At 37.8% G+C, this 24,868-nt stretch overlaps 4 protein-coding genes across 4 annotated transcripts in view; 2 read left to right on the top strand and 2 right to left on the bottom strand.

The window, feature by feature from the left end:
• Positions 1-3,378: 3,378 nt before the first annotated feature.
• The window catches only part of LOC133836128 (uncharacterized), a 59,794-nt gene continuing 38,304 nt past the window's right edge, over positions 3,379-24,868 (top strand). Inside the window, 2 exon segments of the mRNA XM_062266448.1 lie at positions 3,379-3,608; positions 22,101-23,934. Of these exon segments, the coding sequence (XP_062122432.1) occupies positions 22,237-23,934 (1,698 nt within the window). The 5' untranslated portion in view covers positions 3,379-3,608; positions 22,101-22,236.
• LOC133836951 (insulin-like growth factor-binding protein complex acid labile subunit) lies at positions 5,390-7,326 on the bottom strand. Its single transcript, XM_062267575.1, has 2 exons — positions 6,005-7,326; positions 5,390-5,948 (listed from the first exon to the last, which is right to left on the bottom strand). Exons 1-2 carry the CDS (start codon positions 7,274-7,276, stop codon positions 5,526-5,528), a joined length of 1,695 nt encoding a protein of 564 aa, XP_062123559.1. The 5' UTR covers positions 7,277-7,326; the 3' UTR covers positions 5,390-5,525.
• On the top strand, positions 10,866-12,670 carry LOC133836950 (carboxypeptidase N subunit 2). Its single transcript, XM_062267574.1, has one exon. The coding sequence runs from the start codon at positions 11,204-11,206 to the stop codon at positions 12,449-12,451; it is 1,248 nt and encodes a 415-aa protein (XP_062123558.1). The 5' UTR covers positions 10,866-11,203; the 3' UTR covers positions 12,452-12,670.
• Positions 12,739-15,464, bottom strand: LOC133836949 (sensory neuron membrane protein 1). The gene is made up of 7 exons (XM_062267573.1): positions 15,245-15,464; positions 15,024-15,181; positions 14,809-14,956; positions 13,993-14,247; positions 13,429-13,935; positions 13,189-13,367; positions 12,739-13,126 (listed from the first exon to the last, which is right to left on the bottom strand). Exons 1-7 carry the CDS (start codon positions 15,353-15,355, stop codon positions 12,877-12,879), a joined length of 1,608 nt encoding a protein of 535 aa, XP_062123557.1. The 5' UTR covers positions 15,356-15,464; the 3' UTR covers positions 12,739-12,876.

The raw sequence follows: 24,868 nt of genomic DNA, 5'->3' as shown, positions 1-24,868 counted from the left end.
TTTGTGGCAATGATTCACAAATGCCGGTTGACAAAAACTTTCACGAAACATTCGAATACGTTTTCCTTGTCAAACATTTCACAATTTTCACGTGAAAATTATGACACAAATTAGTCATCACATAGAGTAGACGAAAAATTAAAATAAATATTTATAATTCAAGAAAACACAAGCAATTCAAACGATGACGCAGCGACGCTAGAATTGCTTAATTGAAATTGTCACAAAGTTTTAATTGCTACAAGTGCAAACAGAGCAGATGTTGAATTTTAAAAATAAACTAAACTCTGAGTAAAACAAATATTATGACTGACAACTTTAGTTTTGGCAGTGCTTTAATTAACAAGTCTACTGCTTCAACTCGTGACTATTCTACAGTTTCACATTATATTCAGTCCATGCTCATATATCCAAATTGTCGTGTCCAGGGAATATGCTCGTTATATTAATATATATTACACATACGCCGCATTGGCAGCCGGCATTAAGACACATTTCATTCCCATACTCTCGCTCGCTCTCTCTTCCTCTCCATTTGTCTCTTTCTCTCATGCTCAGGGCAGCAGTTAAATGGCACACACCTCTTTTGGCTTTACATAAACATTTCTTACCATTAGTTTTTCGGCATTCTCCGATAATTGCAATATTTCGTGCTAAAAACTGCAGCATACTTTGTGGCGCCCAGGAAATGCTTCCATTCCTTTCCTGCGCTAACATGGCGCCTGCTTGGTCAGCATTGCATGCAGCTTGGCCATAAAATGCAAACTGAAGTTGACCTATCGATTTTAGTCTACCTCTCTTCCTCTCTCTCTCTCTATTTCTAACTTCTCTCACTCACTCTCTCTTTGTCTTTTGGTCTCTCTACATATATTTTATAGGCAGTTGGGCCATCTGTGTGAGCTTTAAATAGAATAATGCAGAGCGGCGCTGGAGGAGCCGCTGCCAGCGGCGGTGACTATGAGGAAGTGACCGCCGCTCGCCGCGGCCGCTTTCGGGTCACATCATCGACGCCAGCGGGGCCGCCAGAGACGACGCTGGGACGCTTTCGTCTGATGCCCACATGTAAGCACTAACTTCCCCTCATATATTAGCTCATCTAATCAACTGTGCATCTATTTCACTTTTGCAGCCAACTATGGCGCAATTTCCCCCATACTGCAACGCGGCAGATTTGCCGTCATCCCAGAGGAGCCACAGGCGGGCTCGCCAGCGCTTAGCACACCGCCGCCTGGTGGCGCATCGGAAAGACGTTCGCCCTCGCCGGAATGGGATTTTGACATTGAGCAGGTGAGCAATCAAAAAAATAAAATGAAAAAAGAAAAATATGCCGTCATGCCAGACCAAGCCAAGCTGAGCCAAGGTGTTGGCTTTTGGGGGTAGGTTGCGTTTTTTCCTGCCAATGTCGTCAGCATTGTTCTCATTGCAATGCGCCATTTTTATTGATTCGACTGGGCCAACAATGTTTACGTGGAGTTAGTCGAGTTCTGCATGCGACTCCGCAGTGGGAGTCGTTTACAATAGGAATGGAAAAATAAGCAACTATTTATAGCGCAAATTTTGTTTACACCTATTTGTTTGATGTCTACTTTTTTTGACATTATCGCGGTAATTAATCAGACACGTAAATTCTTGATTTGTTTACTTCTTTCTCACTTTTGCGTAATTTCAAATCGCAGCCAAATTGGCGCCTCTATTATGCGGCTTAAAAGCTCGGTGCTATGACACTCGCGCGCACATCTGGCAGCACCCAAGAATGGTGTTGCTGCCACTGCGCATGGTTTGATGGAGTCACTACACGTTCAAGCAAAGTTGAAATTATGGCAATGCCAAAGCCCAGAGTGTAATATTCTTAAATCTGTTCATTAACTAGATAATTTAATTTAAAAAAAAATTGATAGCAATAAAGTTCCTATATTTACCAGTAATTACAGTGTAAATTGTGTAAATTTACAATTATTTGCATTACACATTAACTTAACTTGGTATTTTTAGTATGTGAATTGCGAGTCATTCTGCAACTTGCCACATCTGGTCATACTGCGCACAAAAACAATTTAGTACCAATAAATTTTTTGTCGTGTTAAGTTGTTAGCTTCTGTGCCGTTTTTTATTTTGTCACCAACGTTACGTTTTTATCGGTCGTCCGCTCAGTCATTTTACTGTTTCTGCTCGTTACAATTCGCAGCAACAAGTTAAATGTACTACAAGAGCAACAATTGTGCGTAAATTTTCAATCACATCAAAGCTGCAGGCAAAGCGCGCGCGCCAACGCTGCCTGTTAGTGTATTGGTGTGAGTGTGCGTGTATTTGTGTGTGTTTACCTGTTGCGCCTTTTTTTGCAAATAGAAAGAAAAAAGGAATAAAATAGAAAAAAACAAGAAAACGCGCATCAAACCCAAAAATGTTTGTCAATGCTGTTACAAAGTGAAAATCCAATTGGCTTTTTGTGTAAATATTCTGTGATAAAGCCTTTTAATTGTGTGTTCGTGCATTATTACTGCGCCGAAGCCGACGTCAACGTCGACAGCGCGATTTTAACGTTGCCCGTTGACTGCGCTAAGAAATGATTGCCAAGTAAAGGCAACAATCACTTGTAATGCGCAAAACGATTAGCGAATTATTCAACAAAAGAAATAAAATAAATAAATGAAAATGAAAAAAATCAATAAGCGGCATCAGCTGCATTGCTGCGTGCTGTGATCAGCTGTTATACGCATACACAGCAACAACAACAATAGCAATAGCAGCAACAAAACGACTAATGGAAATTTCCCATAGCAGCCAGTCTCTGTTGTAATACAATTGCAATACGAAATTAATTGTGCCTGTCATGCAGGCATCACAGGCGCAACCTCCCTCTCCCACTCGCGCTCACGCGTTCGTGTTTGCACTCTCGCTCGCTCGCTGACGCTCTCTTTAGCATTGTGTTGTTGTTGCTGATCAGTTTCTGATGCGTGTTCCAATTGGAAAGTCCAAAGTGGAAGTGCGCGCGTCTGCATTAAAATCGATTGTTGTTCCTGGCTTTGTTGTAGTTGTTGTTATTGTTGGTGCGTGTGTGATTTATTCGGTTGTCGAACAAAATGTCTGATAATTGTTAACAACAACTGCAGTAATAACCACCACAACAACAAGTAACAAGCAATAGCTAGTGACATTAGTAAAATGCTCTGTTTGTTATAAATTAATCTAATCAGACGTCAACACTTCAAGTGTTGCAAACAACGGCAACAACAACAACAATCACAAAGCAAGCAAAAAAAACAAAGAAAAAACGAAACAAACCGAAGCGAAACGAAAAGAAAGAAAACACAATAATTTAATTTTAATCTTTATATTACGCTCTCAGCAAATAGTTTAACAACAAAATTGTGCTCTTATTTCCGTGTAATCTTAAAGTGTTTACAAAAGTTCGTCAAGTGTATTTTATTTTGTTATACACGCATGTGTGTGTCTGTGCTTCACAATTCAATTAAGTTTTATTATACTATACACGCAAATACAAATCTACATACATACACATATATGATAAAGTAATTGTTATATCAACAATACAAGAAATTCAAACAAATACTGCATAATCAAGAATTCCAGTTTGTGATTAATCTCAGGTTTGTTTCAACTTTATTTCTACACAACAACCTTTTATTTTATATTCTGCCTTACTTTCATTGTGTTGATATGAGAAGCGCGTGTTCCTTTTATTTAATTTTTTTAATGTAACTTTAGTTTATAAATCATTTAGCAACCTGAATTTAATCGATGGCAGCAATATATAATTGACTTTTTTTAATTTATACTCATTAAAATGCAGAATTTTAAACGAAAATTAAAAGAAGAGAGACCACTCCCCAGATAATAATTCTTAGCTTATCTCATTTTTCTTTATCAGCTCTTGCTTGCACAAATATCGTATATTACCTATTATTTATCCAGACTTCTGTGTTACGTTTAGTTCGCCAGAGTTTCAGCTTTTTTTTTTTTTTTGTTGTTCGTCTGATTTTTAAATACTTTATGATAATACGAAATGTTTACATTTAACGTTTGCGCATTGGGCACGAGCTGTTTGCGCCAATTACCGTTAAATAGAAAGCCACATACTACTACATATATACATATGTAGATACACATATTTGAACCTTGCGTGTATATGGGCTTTAGATCGTTTATTTCAGTCACATGTTTATATAAAAGCACACGAACCGAAACGAACTGACATTCAGATCAGATTTATCGATACCCACCAAAGTGCTCGGCAAGAATGACCCTCAATAATAATAATATTTTAGGTTGTTTTCGCTTTATTTTTTTTTTTTTTTTTTTTTGTGATTCTGATTTTGAATTCTGTTTGTATTGTTTTTGTTTATCTGAACAATTAGTAGGCCATAAATTACAATTGAAAGCACGAGAACACTTGAAGATCAACGAATACTTTGCTAAATTACTAAAATGAACTTGTTTATTTACATGCAGAGAAGGATTAAAAAAAATGGAACTCTGAACTGTTTTTTGAATATCGAAGACATTTTTTCAATACGTTGCCATTATTTTAAACAATGTTTAACATGTTTTTAAAAATGCCTTACTCTGCAGTATTTTAAGCTATTTCAGAAAATATAATTTTGTTGGTTGAGTATTTCTCAACAATTACGTAATTATTCGTGTACTGCACTTAAGTTCATTTCGAGGCCCCTTTTAAGCTTTGTTGTTCTTCTTGTCTTGTCTGCGTTGGTTTGTCTTCACTTTTGTTTTTTTTTTGTTTTCGCTGTTTCCTCAAAGTTGAATGAACCTCTTTTTCGGCCTTTTTACTTACCTCGTAAATCAATATTTCTGCTGTAAATATTTGTTAGCATGTGAGAAGTGTTTGTTAGTTGGCGTTTAAGCTTGATTTGGATACCCTAGAGGAATTTTTTTAAAGTAGGCATATTTATGAACTTAAAATTTGATTTTAAGTAATTCTAAATTCTAACAAAGTATAAATAAGAAACATTTAAAAAAGTGAAATGAATCTAAAGGTAAAAAAAAAATTCTAAAAATATCGATTTTTGTCACTTTATTCTATTTATACAAAGAAACGTAAATTATGTTTTTTTTTAATAAATGAATTCTGGTTTCCGAAAGATTAACACTTCAGGGAATTCTAATTTTACTAAAAATCTTCTCGTTTCGAACATTTAATTTTGTCATTGACTTTTACTTGTTTAAGGTATTTGTAGTCGATTATTATTTACTGCAGCAAATTCTCTCGTTTTTTTTTTTTGTTTAAACACTTGCGTCAGAATGTGACTAAACGTGTTCAAAGCTAATTATGGCAAACAAACTGTGCATAAGTGCTGCCAACTCTTGTGAATTTACGGCGCTGCCAACTTGAAGCAAAATGTCAAAAGTGATCTTTGATATATTTTCTTTATTGATCGATACAACTTTAAATTAATATTTATAAATAGGCCGGAGGTTGTTAACTTACTTTTGAACACACAAAATAAATGAAAAAAAAATACATAGTAATTATTTAATTAGTTGACAACTCAAACAGTGATCGAGATCTGGTTCCACATTGAGCTATTCAAACGCTCCAGCGATTGCATTTTGTCATTCAAAGTCTGAAGTTGCAGATTAACCACATCGATGCGTTCCTCAAAATGCTGCACCACCGCCTTAAATTCCCGTCTCAGTTTCTCCACTTTGCTTTCGTCAACAAGCTCCGCGCTACGCTGTGTGGACGTGAACTCTGGCTCTAATTGAGGTGTTGGTTGCTCCGATTCAGACATACGATACATGCAGGCAATACCGTCAAAGTATTCACCGGGATATTCGGGATCGTAGGTATCGACTGTGTAGGAAATGCCACGTGGTTTAATGAGCACATCCATGACCAATCGGAGATTGAAACAATTCCAGTAATTGGCATGTATATAAAAGTGTGTCAGAAGATTGAGCTGCTCAAAGTGCTGTGAAGAGAATGTCAATGTTAGTTTATCGAAATAACGTTTATCGATAGACAAACCTGTGGATCGATATCACTAATCTTATTCGCTGACACATTGAGATTACGCAACTGTGGCATGCCACGCAATGCGGCCAGCGGCACCTCCAACAAACCCGTGTTACTCAAATCCAAACGCTCCAATTGCGGCGTCTGCCAATCAGCTGGCAGCACTCCTAACTGCGGATTATCGGCGACATTCAAATGTCGCAAACGCGGCACATGCGACAATGCGGCAAGCTGCTGCAACGAATTGTTGCGCAACACCAAATGCTGCAGTGCCTCCGAAATGCTGAAATACAATTCCTGCAGCTGATTGTTTTCCAGATCCACATTGGTTACAGCACCAAATATATTCACGCGATTTAAAGAACAATTCCTAGCCATCAAATAGCCAGCATTGATGCTCAACAGCAGCACCTTCAACTCTTGATTATTGGACACATCCAAGTGCAGTAAATTCGTAGCTGAACTGAAGGCAAATTCTTCCAAACTACGCAAATGATTCGTATGCAAAATGATTGTACGAAGTCGAGTATTATGCTCCAATAGATCATCGCTGATGTATCGCAATTGATTCTCCGCCAGATGCAATTCCTGCAGTGAAACCAGCTCCTCGAAAAGTAAATCAGGTAGCGCGTCCAATCGATTGGCACTCAGATCGAGGTGACGCAATTGTCGCAATCCCTTGAAGGCATCCGGATGCAACACTTCCAGTTGATTGTTGTTGAGAAACAAATATTCCAGCTCTGTGGCATAGTTAAAAACGCTGTCTCCTAACTCGAAAATCTCATTGTCGGAGAGCAGCAGAATTCGCAATTTATTCGCTGAGACAAAGCATTCCCAGGTAACATGACGCACGCCACATTGACGCATGTCCAGTTCACTCAATTTTGGCAATTCGTAGAATAAATGTAGTGGAAAGTTCACAAATGTCGAGTTCTCCATAATCAACGATTCGATATTTTCCTTTTCTTGCGGTTCATAAGTCTTGCCACTCTGTTGCTGCAACTCAAAGAATGCCGTCTCCCCGGGGATATCGTATTTAAAGTGTCGACAGCGACATATTCCACCAATATTTAGTCGATCAATTTGACAATTATCGTGCAGACTTTCAATGTTTACCAACACGGATTTTTTGCTGTCCTCTTGCTGTTGTTCTGTTGTTGTCTCCAAAAAGATTTCTGAGGTCGTCTGCCAATCCGCATCCTCTTCGGTGCGACCCTCGACATTTGATACAACGAACAGCGTCCAGATGAGCAACTGGGCAACTGTAAAGGCGCGGGCTAACATGGCGTATGCGTGTTTCGGGTTACGCGTTTCACTGGCAACTGAAAATGCGATCATCGCCATCGATTCGCGTGCGAGCAAAATATAAAATTTGTGCTTTGCTATTGTTGTTGTCCACATGCTCATCAGCTCTATATAATCATTTGTTCTATTCATGGTGTTTTGATCTTGCAAAAAAAAAAAATCAACGAATGAAAAGTAATGAAAAACAAATTGCTACAAAAATATATAGAACTTGGCGCTTACAAATAATTGAAATACTCTTTCTAAGAAGAAAAGCATTTTTTGTTATTGATTCTCTAGGAAATTCCCATAAATTATGCTTACTCTTTAAATCGCAAACAAAGTTTGCACAGCTTTCTTTTGTTTATAAATTAATTAGATATATTCCGATCGAGTGTTTATGTTTCAATTAAGTTGGCAGCTGTTAAATTATCCATTTCCTGCGTTACACCTTTCGCATTTTGTTTTTTTATTATTTTATTTCATCTAATGCATATTGCCGAAATGATTTACTTTATCTGAAATATTTTAACGATGCAAAGTTTATGACACATTTCATATGCCAGTTTTATGGCAGGGCATAAAATATGTGGAAATATATGTATATAGGAAAAGCTTTATTATTCTGATTACATATATAGATACGCTTTGAATATGTGTATAGTCTACTTTATTTTATTTTTTATTGTCATCATTTTGACATATGTATAATAATTTTGTTGTAGCTAATTGAAGCCGCACATCCGCAGTGCTTGGAAATACTTTTAACGCAGCCACTATTTATATAATTCCAATGAAATACAGCTTGTGACTTTCTGTTAATAATTTCATTTTCATACCTACAATTTACCACAAGCGCTTAGTCAGCTTTTCATATGTAAATGAGAACTGTCTCGCTGTTGTTGTTCAAGTCGCGAGTAATACAGTAAACTAAAAATGGTTCTAACGATGTCGTTGTAGTTGTCGTTGTCGTTGTCAGCTTATCAGAGTCACAGTTCTAGTATAGTTTTAGCTGTTGTTTACACTCTCCTGTGTTTACCTTGCGCTTTGCGAGAGAAACAAATCATATTCAGCTGATAACGTTGTGTTACTTCAACAGCAGACATCAGACAGCTGGACAGCAAATATTTTTGCCTAGGTGAAAGAGTATGTCAAATGAAGAATGTGTCACTGTCAACCTCAGCCAGATGGAACTATTTACAGCAAATCATTGAATCATATCTGAAATATCTAATAAGCTTTCCATCTTGTAGTACAACCTTGACAAGCTGCCCACGTTTTAAGTTTGTTGCCTTTTATTATATATTTTGTATTATTTTTAAATAGATGGTCAATTAAATTAAATACTAACTAAGCATATTCACCAAAATAAAATAAGCTAATTAAGTAGAAAATGACGTTGGTAAAATATACTTATTTGGCTAGAATATAAAATTATTTACCAAAGTTTTTACTTGAAAAACAAATATAATAATACATATGAGAAAAATGTGTTTAACTATTTATATAGTTAGTCCACGTTTTCTTGTAAACAATCATACAAGTATCATAGAGCATTTGCAAATCGACTTGGGTCAGCAAATTTTTGCGTTAAACAATTTCACGCCTTGTTTGCATATGTAAATATTGTTAACGAATGTGAACGTTTCTATATTATTTATTTAGAATACAGTTTTTGTATGTGTGTGTGTGTGTCTGTGTGTGTGTGTGCAGTAGTTTGGCATTTGTTCAACAAGTTATGAGCGACAGTTGGCCAAATTGAAAGCGTCTTTTTCCTTCCCTTACATCGGCCATAAATTGTTGACATTGCATTAGGCTACAGGTGCGATAAATGATGAGAAATTTTCCATCGAATTGAAATGTGTTGTGTGTTGACATTAAGGCTTTTAATTAATTGTAGAAATTTCTATGCAAGAAGTAAACAAATAAATTAGAATTATAATGGCTTTAAGAAAACACGTTCGACCTGCTTTCAATATTGGGCCTTTACAGTGCTTAACAAAAGTTGAACAAAACTAAACAAATGCAAAGTAAAAAGCAAACAAATATATACATTTGTGTCTGCTGGCAGCCAATTAACTTTTGCCAAAACCGTTTCCGATAAGCGCTCAACGAACAAATAAACAAATACCAAATAATCCAATTTGCATTTAAAAATCCAAAAAAAAAAAAAAAAAAAGTAAGTGTTTGTTTTGAGACGCATAATTATCGATCGATCTATTTATTGGCAATTATTGGTCACATTCTTGAATTGCTTATGCTTTGTAGCTTTGAAAGCATACATATATCTACTTTCGCTTATAGTACTATATATATTTGTGTATGTAGATAAGATATAGATACAGATATAGACTGATGCGATTGCTGCTGTTTTGCCCTTTTGTTGTCAGTCAATTGAAACGGCATGACTTCGTTTAGCGATAAATTTTCGTCGTCGTCGACGTTCTTTCAATTCAATTTGCCGCCAATTACTTTGCATACCAGCACAGTGCTCCCTTCTTACCCCTATCTCTCTCTGCCTCTCACTTCCCCTCTATATCTATTTAATATAACCGAGTCGGGACTTTGTGCTCGGTCGTCGCGCTGAAAAATTGTTTGTTGCGTTTAATTTAAATCAAATTTTCCTCAATAGTTTTGCTGTGCAAACAAATGCTATATACAACAAATATTTCCTTTGTGTTTCTGTCTGCGTTTTATTTGTTTATTTATATAGATTATATAGTCGTATGACAAACAATCAGTCAGGCAGTCAGTCGGTCCGTCGGTCTTCTCGTCATGCCCAATAAATGTTTGTGACGTTTTATGGCGCCTTCATATGTGTGGAGACATTAAATGTTTTATTGGGCTTCGCTGCTAAGTTTATCATCATGTGGCAAAATCTAATTTGGAATGGAGAACTGGCAATATCGAAATGGAATAACTATAATTAATACGCAGACGCGTTTCCATAAGCAATTATTGCGTAAATAAATGACAGTCACTTACTTTCGAGAGATACTCTAATTGTTTGTGCTATCGATGGAGATTCTAAAAATATTTCTGTGCTATTTCAATTTCAAATATTTGTATTATCAATATTGCACATCGCTATTCAAAGAAGAGATATAAAAACAAATGCAAACATTACAGGAAACTGAACTCAGAGATCGTCTACATATTAATTCCTCCTCTTTCAACTTCACTTACTCACTCTTTCAATGTCACTTACATTAAGGCAGTTGCTACATATCTTTGCAAGAAAATAAAGAGTCTTATCAGCCGCAATGGCAACGCTGACCAGTGAACTTGGCCCACATAACAAAGCCAGCCAAAGTAGTGCGAGTTCAATGTGTCCTCCAACTGTATATGATACTCATATCTAACAGCTGATATACATACTATACTATATACAAACATATACACCAACCAGTTGCCTAACTAGCTCCATAATATTATATTGTATGTATGCTTGGGGAACTGTATTCAGAACGTGCTTATCGCTGTTGCCTGTGTCCGAAAATTATTATTATTATACACAACCTCAAACTTGGCGAAATATTCGTATTTTTATTAGTTTCGCTTTTCGCTTTAGAGCTTTCAACTTTGTGACATAAGACAAAACAAAAGTTAACTGAATTAAAACGAAACTTGGACACACTACAATTAAACGAACATTAAATCAAAATGTTCATAATTGAATTGAACTAAATTCCTATTATATCAGCCAGATTACGCGGTGTGACTTATCAAAACGAATCTCAAGAGCGACACTTTTGCCACGTTAAGCGTAACATGTTTGTTTATAAAGTGCTTATGATCAGCTTTCGATTGTTCCTTTGCTCAGACCAGTTCTTGTTAGATCGAGATTCGCTTTTGATGGCTGCCGATAAAAAGGCTGATCTAACCGGTGACACATTTCAGTTGCGGAAGCTTTAGTCAACGGTTGAGATGTCATCAACGAAGTGCTGTTATTATTATTATTGTTATTTGTATCTGCTATGGATGTGGCTTATGATGGGGCTCAACAGCTGTGAGTCGACGGTGAAAAACGCAGCAGCCCCCAAACAAGTGTCAGTGTCTCGGCTCGAATGTAATGAAAATCTGTGTGCCGAATTGAACTATCCACTCGACTCGCAAGTGGCATATTTTTCAAATGAAATCGGCAAAACACTGGGCAATTATACGTCGCTGGTGTTACATAATTCCCAGTTGACTCATTTGCCGTTGAATGTATTCCAAACTCTCAAGCAATTGGAAACTCTCGATGTTTATGGCTGCGAGGTACAACATGTGGCGCGGGAATGTTTTCGTTCAGCTGGCAAACTCAAGAAATTACATCTGGGTGGCAATTTGATAAGCAAACTCGATGGCGACACATTTGCACTGGCGACGCAGCTCGAGGAATTGGAGTTGGCCGATAATGAGCTGCAGGAATTGCCAGCGAAATTATTCTCTGGTCTGCGGCAACTGAGGAAATTGTTGCTGCAAGGTAATCGCTTGAAAGTGCTGCCAACGGATGCATTTGTGCAGTTGCAACACTTGCAACATCTCAACGTCGACTACAATCAATTGACAAAGTTGCCGGCGGGTTTGTGTGGCAAACAAGAGGAGTTGCAGGACTTCTCGGCACATGGCAATCAACTGCAGCAAGTTGCAAGCGATGCATTCGCAACTGTGCAACGTCTCTGCCTCTCTGATAATCCCCAGCTCCACACTTTGCACCTTGCGGGCAAAGTGCGTCAGTTGCAGGCAAACAATTGCAATTTAAAGAGTCTCAAACTCAATCAAGCTCAGCAGCTGGAGCAATTGCAGTTGAGTAATTCGAAGCTGCGCAACTTCGACTTTCTGCGCAGTGCACAAAATCTGCTGGAACTGGATTTGTCCGGGGTGGAGAAGTTGCCTGTGTTGCCGAATCCCTGGCCAGCTAAGCTGGTGGAACGTTTGAGCATTTCACGTGATAATCCCGGCGATTGGCCCGATAAAATTATATCACAAATGCCGCAGCTGAAGTATCTGGATGTTTTACGCAACGGGGAACGTGAGATTTTTCTCATTGATGACGATGATGATAACGTTGAGCAGTTGGATAATAACGATTGGCTGTGTGATAAGCAGACGGGAGAATGTCCAACTGTCGAAGTGGGTGAAGCCGATGAATTGTTATGGACTGGAGATGGTTTCGAGACGATATCATAGACATGATTTGACAAATAAATGTTGTTAATAATATTAAATGCGTTTATAACTTAATTCATTTCATGGTTGATCAACGCTCTGATAAGTACAGTTACTGTGAACGATCTTCAATCGTCGCTCAATCGATCGTTGCACATTTTATTATTGGTGTCATGAGAACGCAGAGATCTTGTCATTCATCTCTCGATCGTTTTGATCGTTTGTTGTTCGTCGGCAATCATTGGAGACGCTTGTCAAGTGCAGCGATCTAGGCCTAAACCAGTTTGACGGCTCCACTAAACAGCTGATAAGTTTTGCCACGTATATTTTGTGGCCATTTTATTGGCGCGTGCTCAAACTACAAGTGCTTTGAACTACAATAACAACAACCATCAACAACAACAGCAGCGGCGACATCGTCGACAACTTTTTCGATATGATACCGACTAGTAACGCTCTCGGGGTTCCACTTTGGGATTAGATAGATTAAGACCCGGTATGGCAGCATTTCGAGTAGCTTCTGGCTTTGGGTTTGCCGCCACATTGGCCACCTTGTTCGGCTCCTTGATAATCTTGGGCGGCATGGTAATGTCCAGACTATCCGATTTCTGATAGTACAAATATGCTGTCGACATTAAACCAACAAGCGAGAGTGTTATAAGTGTCCAGCGTAGACCGGAGTTGAATTTTAGGCCACTTGAATGGAAGAGAAGAGGTGGTAAAATAGCCATTGAGCTAAAAGTTTTATAGATACTCACAGAAACAGCGTATATTTGACCATATTCGTATAGGTTTTATTCAGCTGCACGCCTTCTTCCACCCAAAAAAGCGGCATAATCAGTTTACGTAAATGTTTCAACGATTCAATGCCTTCCACAGGCTCCACATCCAAGTTGAACTGGAGACGCTTGGCAGCCTGAAAAGGAGTGCCAGACATCTGCAATGAAAAATATATAGAATTAATATTAAATTAAAATTAATTCAAACTTTAAACCGACCAATTCAAAGTCTATGTAGACCGCATGATCCTTTTCATTTGGATGCAAACCATCCACATCCTGCAGCAGCTTCTCGGCGCCATTGTAGAAATGAGGCATTGAAGCCATTAATGGGCCACCCACACATGGCGCCAGATTCATTGTGCCCTTGGGTGGACACGTGTCAAGATCTTCGGGATCATTGCAAAAGCAGTGCAAATTTGGATCTTTACGCACATCACCCAAATCCAGTGTATATCTTAAAGAAGGCATTCCATGATACGACGATTTGCGTTGATAAACAGCGCCCAGGGAGCGACAAATGTCTGGAGTGAAGGCCCACAATCCAGCCTCACGTTTGAGGCCAGGAGCAAACACTGTGGAATCGGTGCCAATGAAACGATTGCATTCATCACCCGGCCAAATATCCATTTCGGGTTCATCGGCAAACTTCACAACCATGCCGAGTTTTTTGTTATTCTTGACACCTCGACAAACTGTAAAGCGACCCGCATCCGTGTGGTTTGCCTGCAGTTTAAATAGTAATATATACTGATAACTGATTCATTGAATTCATTCACTTACCTGACCCATTAAGGAGAAAAGAAAGTGCGTTTGATTAACTTGTTTCGCCTGCTTCACTTCGCCCGTGTAGAACACAGTGCAAAGCGCCTTGGCTGCAAATTCATCCGAGGAGCAGTCGACATCGATGCCGCGGAAAAACAAATCCATAAATTTGGCCGTTATGAATGCCTTGCCATTGGGAAAGACAATCGTCAATGCCTTGGCAATCAGCTCCATCATGGGCGCCCTTTCACGCAGCACAGTTATGCCGACGGGCTGTCAAATATGATTAGAGGAGAGGAAAGAGTCGTTGAGTGAAATGCACTCCGAGTCATAAGTATGACTAGTAAGTTTTTTTTTCTTAACGTATAGTTTGATAAATGGCAAGCTAATTGCAACTCATTTACGATGCACAAAAGGCAAATGGATGCGACTAAAGCGAAGCGAAAAAAAAAACACGGACGAATTCAGTATACGACATGTGATTGGTTTATTTCTTTTCATTTTTTTCACGTTTTTGCAAATTGCTAAATTGAGTTTTTTTTTCTCCTTGCGACGATAGATTAATTTTGACTTGCTGGGAACGCCAGTTAAGTGATTTGCATAATTTACAAGGGCTTTGTAGTCTAACAATAGATTACGAGGTCTCTTTTAAGTAGCACTTTTTTGTACTGTCATAACAAATGAAAGTTTGCTTGATAATTTTTATTTAAATGAAGGGTTCTATGGCAAAATGCATTTCAAATTCGCAATTAGCAAACCATTCAAATTACAATGATTGTGAGGAAATTTTTGTAGAATCTCATTAAAGTAATAGAAAATTCAAGAATTCGTTACCTGTATCAATGGATGTGGAAAATTGATAACTTCCTCGCCTGTCAGCGGGCTTGATTCCTTCTCATTGAAGATGAATGTATTGCGCATATTATAGCTAACCGTATCCTCAACGGGATCATCTTCCAAATCGTATTTATCCTTCCATTCACTGGTAAATAAAAAAAATTTCAAATCACTCGAGTCACTTTGCATTTTTTGAAATTTATATTACGCACTCAAAGACAAACGGTCCGATCTCCTGAACTCGCGGTTTTCCACCTTGAGCCACCTCATCGGGATTGGTTACGTTGAAAACATAGATGTAGAAATGCAACGGAAATGGAGTTGCAGACCATAAATCGCGAATATCAGTGCCTGGTTTAAGCGTGACTTGCTGTGGATTTTTATTGATTTTGGAATTAAAATTGCAGATATTATAAGATCACTCAACACACACCTTTGATATCATAAACCTTAGTATACTAGGAAATATAACCCAACCGAATATAATGCCGAATATGAAAGTGCTGGCAGATGCAATCAATAATTTCAAACGATGCACTTGCATCTTTCTTTCTTGACTAGTTTCGCGTTGTGTGACAAAAGAATCGTTATCCGAAAATAAAAAAACTGATTTGATTCGCTCAACGTTCGGTTCAGTTCTGAAGTCGGATTCGCAAGGCTTACGTGCTAAATTCTCTCTCAACGCATGTGGCAAATGTCGTTATAAATCAAACCTCCTCCTTCTCCCACCATCCAGTCGCCCAACCAATTTAATTATATTTTTATATGCTAGACGCTGCAAAACAATTGGAGAATCAAATACATTTCATACTCGGTTCGTATAAGGCCCATGTGAGAATATTGCAAGCTGCCTTTCCCACTTTGCCCCATTCGAACCTAAAGCCAATTGCATAGTACTCCATAGTACAGCAAATCGGAGAGAGAAGCGTGTGAGAATAGTACAGGCTGCGTTCGCGATTTCCCTAGAGACTGCTGCTCTATTGAATAGTTATCGACTTCGAGATACCCATATAGCATCATATCGTTAACTTCATGATCGTTAACTTCATGAATTTGAAATATCTGAATTTCATTTTAATTATTTTTAAAAGAAATTTTCTTAACATAGTACGTTTAATTTTTGAGTTTTCCTAATTTCAAAATATGTTTAGATTAAACAACAGAAGAAGGAAATTACAGATATCCATAAAACTGACTTTGAACTGAATAAAAAAGTGTAAATTTGAAATTTTGAATTTCTTAAGATTCAAAAGATGTCATAAAATCCATAATTAAAAAAAAGCTCATTATTCTTAGAGAAAATATAGTAAAAGAAAAAGGGCTTTCATAGATTTTAGATAAATGATTTATACTTAAATTATTTTTAAATATGTTCTGTATTTTCAACGATAACAAATTTGCATCAAAATTATTTCTATTAAGCATCAGGCAATAAATAAAAAAATTATTCAAAAATGTAATTAAATCGGAATTTAAATTAGATTAACTTTTAATACAGTATATTATATTATATCAGAATTTCAATGAAATTGTTACTTCGAAATTTGAGTTTAGTATATTAAATTTTAACAAGTTTTCATTAAAGCCTTAAAACTCGTCTCTATAAATAAACAGGGCATCTTTTATTCGCCTAATATCTCTGCTTCCATCCTCGTAGTGGAATTTTGACTACGTGTCACCAAATATTATTTCTCCAATATTTATTTCGTATTGCGTCGATTATATTATGTATTTTTGGTCAGCCAAATTGACTGGTCCAACTGGCACTGCTAGAATTATATATACTGCTCCATTAAACCTATTTAGATATGCAGTAAATAAATATAAAAAAAACATCACGATTAAGCAATCGACGATGTGCTGAAAACCAGTTGAATGAACTACGGCATCGATAAAACGAGTTTAAATAAAAGTCGAAACAACACTTTATGAATATAAGTTGCAATATTTGGCAAACGTCAGTTGGCCATAATATTAACGTTAACGACAATGGGCCAAAAGTGGCATCCACTTGTCTATTATCAAGATGCATTCGTGTGTAACGGCCGCCTATTATCCATAGCCATAGGGTATATTCAGAGTAAATAAATATTCATTTGATCTATTAGCTGGGCTTGAGCTACCCACCCAACTATTGAATGCTCTCTCTCTCTCCCTCTCTCTCTCTCTCTCTCCCTCTCTCTCCATTGCGTGAATATCCCATGACTTGGCCACACAAGGCTGCAGCAATCAGCAAAATGATATAAACAGAGCAAAACTATTTTCCATTTATGGAAATTGCATTGACCTAAGCGACACCCGGAACACCTGTTAAGGATTCCATAATTATAACACTTGGTCTTGAACCGACATCTACAAACGTACATGGAAATGCACCTCATTTGACCATTTAACAAGAGGCAAATTGATTGGTATTAAAAGGCCAATAAATGATCTAATAATAATTTTATGACATACTTGAAGTGTCCAGAAGTTTTATCTTTAAAATGCTGTAGAGGACAATATATATTTGTTTTGGTTTTTTGGTTTTAAAGTAAACAATTTTTTAAGATTTACTTACTCTGTATTTGTTTTTTTTTAATGAAAGTTAGTACGGTAAATTTACTATATATAATTAGTAAATAGGAAATATCTTAGTCTATTAATCAAAATCAGATTTGTTATTCTAGTTAGCATTGTTGGAACACGAAATGGTTTTGGATTTAACATGAGATGTAGGGGATTAATAAAATAAAATTGTTAAAACCATGTTCTATTATTCCAAATAAATAAATAGTACAAATAGTTGAAAAAGTAAGAGCAGTACTTGTTTTTCTTCGCTTAAATGCGTTTAGTATTAACAGATATTCTATGTTGAATTTTAAAGTTCAATACGACTTACATCTTGACCTTAAAAAGGCAGTTTTTAACCCCAAGTTGCAATGCATTTTTACTGCCGCTTCTGGACTGCGTCAACATGTGTTGTACAAAAGATTTGTTGCCACCTTGGAGGGGAAACAACAGAAGTCGTTAAAATGTCGTTCGTCTACAGAAACATAAAACAGAAATCGAAACTGCATAAAACATGAAAGAAAACAATAAAAAACAGCAAACGAAAATGAAACTTCCACAATGACAAAAAGCAAAAAGGCAAAAGCAAAACACGTGACGCAGACGTCGATGCGATACAACTGAAAAATTGAGCAATTGTGCAACTGAGCGATTGAACAATTGAGGGGCGCATATCTTTTCCAAGTGACACAGAAAATCGAGTCGAGTCGAGTCGAGTACAAAAAAACACACAGTCAATATTTACATAAATAATCGTAAAAAGACAACAAGATATTCGCTTGACAACAGCCGGACTTAATAATGCCAATTCTCTGCAGCCAGAGACTCGAGCCGGCCTCTAAAATTCATTCAGTTTTTTTGCTGAGCAAATGATTATTTGCTGGTCGATGATTGAGCTGCAAACTGAGCGGCAATCTTGTCAAGTCAAGTCACACTGGCATTTCAAATACGAGCTGCACTTGTATTTATTTATATTCGAGAATATGCAAAGAGAAGAAAGAAGAGACATCTTCAAAATTCTCTAAAATTAGACAAAACATTTTATATTAATTTGATGGAATTGCATTTTGCGTGCTGGGAAGTTCTTTTGTTACTGTATTCCTGCACGATCTACTCTTTATAAAAGGTTTTTTTAACTAGATGTAAAAAATACAATTAATTAAAATTGTACTGAAATTTAGTATTAATAAAATATTGAATTTTCTTTTATTCAATTGCGAAGCTTTCTTATTATTTTCACTTTTTAAACACATCAAAATTACGTAGCTTTGGCTCGACCATTTCTTTGCTTTTCTGCTAAGATATCTTGACCCAAATGCATTGTAAATATTTATCAATCTTTTGGCACGATAAGCGCTTGCAGTCTTTTGTTCACGATAGCTTTTGCCTACGATAATTTTTGCCTACACTCAAGTCACAAAGCTTAAGATTTCAGCCAACAAACTGTCGGCACTTTATGCCAATTAACGATCATCTAGCGAATTCCATGATCGCCGCCCACTAATTTCAACACCGCATCGTTAATTTGTGTATTAATTTATGAGAGAACAAAGACAACTCTTTGTTAGCTCGCAGACAATCTTCGATCTATACGCGATAAGGAACAAAATGCTGTTGGCTAAAAACTATTGAATCATTTGCTCTTTGTTCCCTTCCCGCCATGTATTTTGTTTTTGCAATTAATTGGTTGATTTTTTCGTGGCACATATCGTGTGACAGACGGGCGGGCATTAATTGATTATTTCCAACGCGCCACAATCTACTATCAATTGAATGTGAATCACTCACTCTCAGCTGTTCACGTGTGTGTTTGTGGTTTCCATCAGCAGATCGATTGCATAAACCTTGCACATTACATCACTTAACAGCAATTACGACCCACACAGAAACACATAGAAACACCTAGAGTTATATCAGCGAGTACTCAAAGTCAACCACAATTTGCTTTTCGCATTTGTAATTCATCAATATAGTTATTTACATGTCTGCCTAATTTAATCAGCTATATAATTTATGCATTATTTATTGTCATCATGCTGAGTGTGAATGCCTTCTCAGAGAACTTTTTTTGCCTGACGCTCTCGATGAAACATTCCCATATGGAATTATTCAAATTGTGTTTGAATGCCATTATTTTTGTTTGTTTTCACAATTAGAGAATTATTTTAATTACGTGACTGTCATAACTCATTTGTCACTCGCTCAATCTTGCATTATGCATAGCCTTTGAATCGAAGTAAAAATTATTTACGAAAACACGATATTAAGTAGCCGGCCATAAAGGTCAAAGAACACGTACGACTTTTTATAATATTCAATTAATGTCATTTACTTAATTATTCGAATTGTTCTCTCTGAATGTTGCTGACTTTTTGAAAACAGGTAGAATAAACTGTAAATTTGATTATATTTTTAACGCGAGATTTACGTTTAAAACAAAGTGTTTTAAATGATTAATATTGATAGTTGAATTTATTGACAACCCATTGAAATCAATGTAGAAATACAAATGTATTCTTGCATATAAAATTGAATAAACTGTAATATGTATTACTGATGTATTTAAATCGAGATTTTCATTTGCATCAAACTATTTGTAATGCTAATTACTTAGAATTTTAAATGATTCTTGCATAAAACAACAAAAAAATAAACTTTAAGTTTAATGATAATCTCAAGATTCACATGTAAAGCAAAGTGTTCTTAAAGCTAAATATTTATAAATACATTTTTAGACAAAGCATTTATGTACTCTATCGATATACCAAATACAGTCTTCTTGCTTTTATTGAAAATAGGTAGCGAATATCTCCCACTATTTCTTGTTAAATGATTCTTAAATACTACTCATCTATTAAATTGTCAGTTAAATTTCATTTAATTCTTACATAAAATACTTAAACTGTTCAGTTTCCATTCTAAGAACATGCCGTAAAAATAATTATAGTAAATGTGAAGTGAATGCAGCATTAAAATCATACAGAAAATCGAGCTGAGTTTAGTCGACTCGAGTCGCCAGTTTGTCTAGCTCGTTTTGTGAGTCTCTGTAATCTCGAATGCACTCGTCATTGATTAATAGTTTCAACTACAACATGACGTTCGATTTGCTAGCAATTATTTGTGGCCTGTTGCAATTGTTAATGGCCTATAATTAAAAGTCAGCCACAGCTGACGGGAATACTATGTTTTATATATGTATATAAAAATAAAAAAAAATACCTATAAACTACTTTAATTGTTGCAACTTGCAACTGCACGATTGAGTTACAACGTTGCACTCGTAAGTCTCCCAGCTGGATTTGGTTGTTTAATTAATGCTTGAAAATGTATCTGACGCATAGCCCCGTGCTGCCAGTTCAAAATGCTATGCTTTAATTATTCATTGCACTTTGTGGAAAACCGCAGACTTAAGCACTCCAACAGACAAACACTTCACCGCTCCCCCCTTGGATATTCGAGAACCGAACTCATATGTATCTAATTGCTATTAATTGCTGGGTGTATCGTTTGCATTTATTTTGCTCAATTGCGGTTGGCATTTAAGCTCTACGAAATGCAACGCCTCTGCGGTCGCAAATATTGTCTTCAAGTATCCTGCATTGCGAATTCACTTTACAACGAAACGCGGTATGATATTAAATTTAATTATAGTGCAAAACTTGGCGATATTTGCCTTGAAGTTGCTTCAGCGAATTGATTTCGACATCAAACGAGTATTAGATACATTTGTATCTTCTCTATTTTTAATTAGCAAAAATTACTAAATATAGATATTGTAAAGTTTAGGTGTAAATTATGATATCTAGCATTTAATTTAGTTGTAAATCTGTTAGTAGATTCGCTTGCTCATTGAGCATTTCAGTTTGGAAGAAAAGATCCAAATGTTTTTTGCCTTTTCTACGCTAGCTTCTGAGTCATTTTTTTTTGGAGGGTTGTGTGTATGCTTGGTTGCCATATGTTTGTATTTCCATTCCCCAATATTGCTTTCTTGTGGCGTTTGTTTGGTTTTTTTCGTTTACCCTGTAAGCAATTAGTCATTGAGGAAGAGTTTATTGGGCAGACGCAAACAAATTTACTCGTTACCTAGAATATTAGGTATTAAAATGAAAGGAAAACTTTTGCTGCTGGGTATTTGCTAGTCAATCAAAGTTCATATTGTTGTAATTTGTTTTTTTCTTTTCGTTTTGACGACGACGCGTAAATAATTAAATTAGCTTTGTTAGCGCTTTGTTTTGCTCTTGCTGCTCATACACAAAAAAATATACACACGCATTTGTTGTATTCTTTCGCTGCTTCTGTTTTGGATGAATGACAACGAATGCTCGGTTCTCGGTTCGGTGTTCGCTGTTCGATGAGTTTGAAAATACCGAAACAGAAAATTGCCATTTTTTCTAAATGCTTTACGCCGTTGTTTGTCGACCTTCACCTCGTGCTACAAATTTTTTTGTTGTTTTCGGATTCGTTTTTGTCGTTTGGAATTTTGACTGCGCTGTGTGGCAGCGACATAAGTCTCTTAAGACTGAAAACATGTTGAATGTGGCTTGTTTTGTGGTTTGTTGAGAATTTAAGAATCATTAAGAAATAAACTCGTGAAATTTGAAATAAGTAAAAGAACTCTTTAGTTGAATTTGCTAGCTGCTACGTCACTCCGTCGCTCTCTCATATCAACACAAACGAAAGCTGCTGGCTATGAAACTCTAGTAAGCCACTCAGCAACAACACATGAAATTCTTTTGCAGATACGAAACAAAAGTGAATTTCCGGCAAATCCAATGTCGCCACCGAGCAGATCATTTGCCTAACGAACTGTTCAAATAATAAACAAAACATATACAACAATAATAAATCCAAAGTCCAACGAATATCAAACTGCAAATGGCCACAAACTGCGACTACATTGAGGATAATGTGAAACAGCAGCAGATCACAAAGTCAGGAGCAGGAGCAGCAGGAACAGCCACAGCAGGAACAGCCACAGTTGGCACAGCAAATCGAACGAGCGTCAGCTCCAATGCCTCATCCACGATGAGCGAGCACGCGGAGAAGCAGGAGTGCAACGAGAAGCTGCAAATGCTGTGTGGCAACAATCAAATGGACAGCTTCGAGTGCGCCTTCGAGTCCACCATGGACGACCTGGAGCAGGCGGTGCGCGATGGCTACGAATCCGATTCGGAGGCTAGTGCCAATGGCCAGGCCACAGGTGAATCATCGGGCTCCAGTTTGAGCCAGCTGGCGGGGATCGGAGGACTGCAGTACAGTCAACAGTTGACGCCGCAAATGGAGTTGCAGTTGCAAACGTTGCCGCGCGTCAATTCGTTTGACTTTCAGAGCAGCAGCGGCAGCAGCAGCGATGATGAGAACGATGACGATGCCGACGATGATGTGGATGATATGGGTGTGGTTGGTGCATTGAATTTAAGTGCCAAGTTCGCCCGCAGCAGCGATGCACGCTACGATGCGTATCATCAGCGTCCGCCTTACCTGTTGCCGCCGTTCATGGAGCGTCGTCGTCTCTCCCAGTGCAAGGAGGAGGATGACGAGGACGATGGCGACAAGTCACCGCCGGTGAGTGGCAACGGCAACGATGCACCGCGCTTGGAGCGTGCCTCAAAGGCGCCGCCACGCCCACCAACACCTCAAGACGCCGCCTCCAAGGAGAAGTTCAAGGATCTGGAGCGTTTGCGTCAGCAATTTATGCACAAAATCGATCGCATCAATACGCGCAACATCGAAGAACAGTACACATCGTTGCCCCCACCACCGCCGCCACCACCGCCTCCCATTCCGGCCACCATATTGCCCAAGGCACTCAAGGAGCTGCTGCAGTCAAGTGAATCACCGGCTGCCACGCCTCCGCCAGCGCCCAAAGTTGCGCCAGCTCCTCTGGCCATCCCCGAGCAGTTTACGGTGGCCACAGACGGCACATCGCCGGCTGCCACGTTGCAGTTGCCACATGCGGCAGAGCCGCCAATCATCATCAAGGGCAAGTTCAAGGTGTCGCGGGCCCAGGAGACGCCCGAGCTGCGCATGGAGGCGCAACAGTTGCGTGAACTGAAGCCCAGCGCCAATGCTCAGACCATCAGCTTCCCCTCCAGCTTTGGTGGCTACTCCTCGGTGCAGGGTTTGTTCTCGCAGCGCTATGGCAGCAATCGGTTTCCGGTCGCTGCGCCGCACATGTCCAAGCAGTTCTTCGACTCGTCGCTGGTCGAGATACGTGCCCCATCGCAGTTGTCCCTCAACAACGGCAGCCAGAACCAAAGTCTCAATTGTGATAGCAACAGTTTGGCCAACAAGCCGAGGACGCCCAGCGAACGCGAGCTCGACGATATCTGGATACGTCGTGCTCCCGCATTGCCCGCTCAAATGGAGGCAAGACGCACTGCTGATGGTGCCTCGCCAACCCCATCTGCTGCAGCTGCAGCTGCCACCGTTTCCGCTGTGCGTCCCGTTTCCTTGGGTGGCGTCTCCACAATGCCACGCCTACTGCAGCGCAATGAGAGCAGCCACTCGGCGACGAGTCCATCGCGGCAATTGACTGCCTCCGGTTCAGTTTCCGTCTCCGTATCGGAAGATGTAAGTGCGGGGAATTTGTTGTTGTTGGGAGGGGCATTTTCTGAAGTGACTAACTACGATCGGAATTGCGCTCAAGTGTGAGCTAAGTGTGAAACTTAGAGCTGATTCATTTCATTGGGAATATTCATTCTAAGCTGATAAACTTAATACTTTACTTAATAAGTTAATATACAGTACAGTTGAAACTATTTTTTGACGAATCTTGTGTGTTTGAAGGGCTCCTGCTTTGGAATTTATTTTTGTTATTACGGCTAACGTTCATTATATTGGGAGTATTTAAAAATAGAAGACCATTTCAATCTTAAAAACTTAAAAAACCCTTTATCACTCTCCTTAAAAGTAACGGTTCAAAACATGTATTATTCAATTGAAACTTTGAAAGGCTTTGATTAAATTTTAATCTAAATATTTAGAGAAGTTGAGAACCTACTAAAAATAGGCAATATTTATCATAAAGAAAAAAAGGCCTGTTTTCATTTTTCTTTTAAAATGAAGGGTCTAAAAATGTATTATCAAATTAAAATTCTCAGTAATTCTTCGCCATACTTATTGTATGTGTGTTTAATTAAAAGGCTGCAGCTTAGAATTCTATTGCCGAAAATTTAACAAAATGTCGAACATACAAAAATGGAACTCTTGTTTTTCAATATTAAACAACTTTAAAACTTTTCTTTACAATAGAGAAAAAATTTAAAGTGATTATTTTTGGAAATATATATTTATATTATAAAAATACTACTCATTTTTTACTCCAATAATTGACTAGAAAGGATTTCTTCTGCCTGTTTCCAATTTGTGATATTTTTGACATCAACTAAAATAATATAATCTTCAATACTGTAGTTGAAAGTGATTCCCAGTTTGCTGCTCTAATTAAAAATGTGCGAATCTTAAGTTGTCCCCAGACTGGTTCCTCAGACAAAGAAGCGGGGAA

The sequence above is a fragment of the Drosophila sulfurigaster genome, chromosome 2R (assembly GCF_023558435.1).
Source record: "Drosophila sulfurigaster albostrigata strain 15112-1811.04 chromosome 2R, ASM2355843v2, whole genome shotgun sequence".
Taxonomy (NCBI): domain Eukaryota; kingdom Metazoa; phylum Arthropoda; class Insecta; order Diptera; family Drosophilidae; genus Drosophila; species Drosophila sulfurigaster.
The sequence above is the reverse complement of the archived record's forward strand: the minus strand, read 5'-3'. Positions and strand labels throughout refer to the sequence as shown.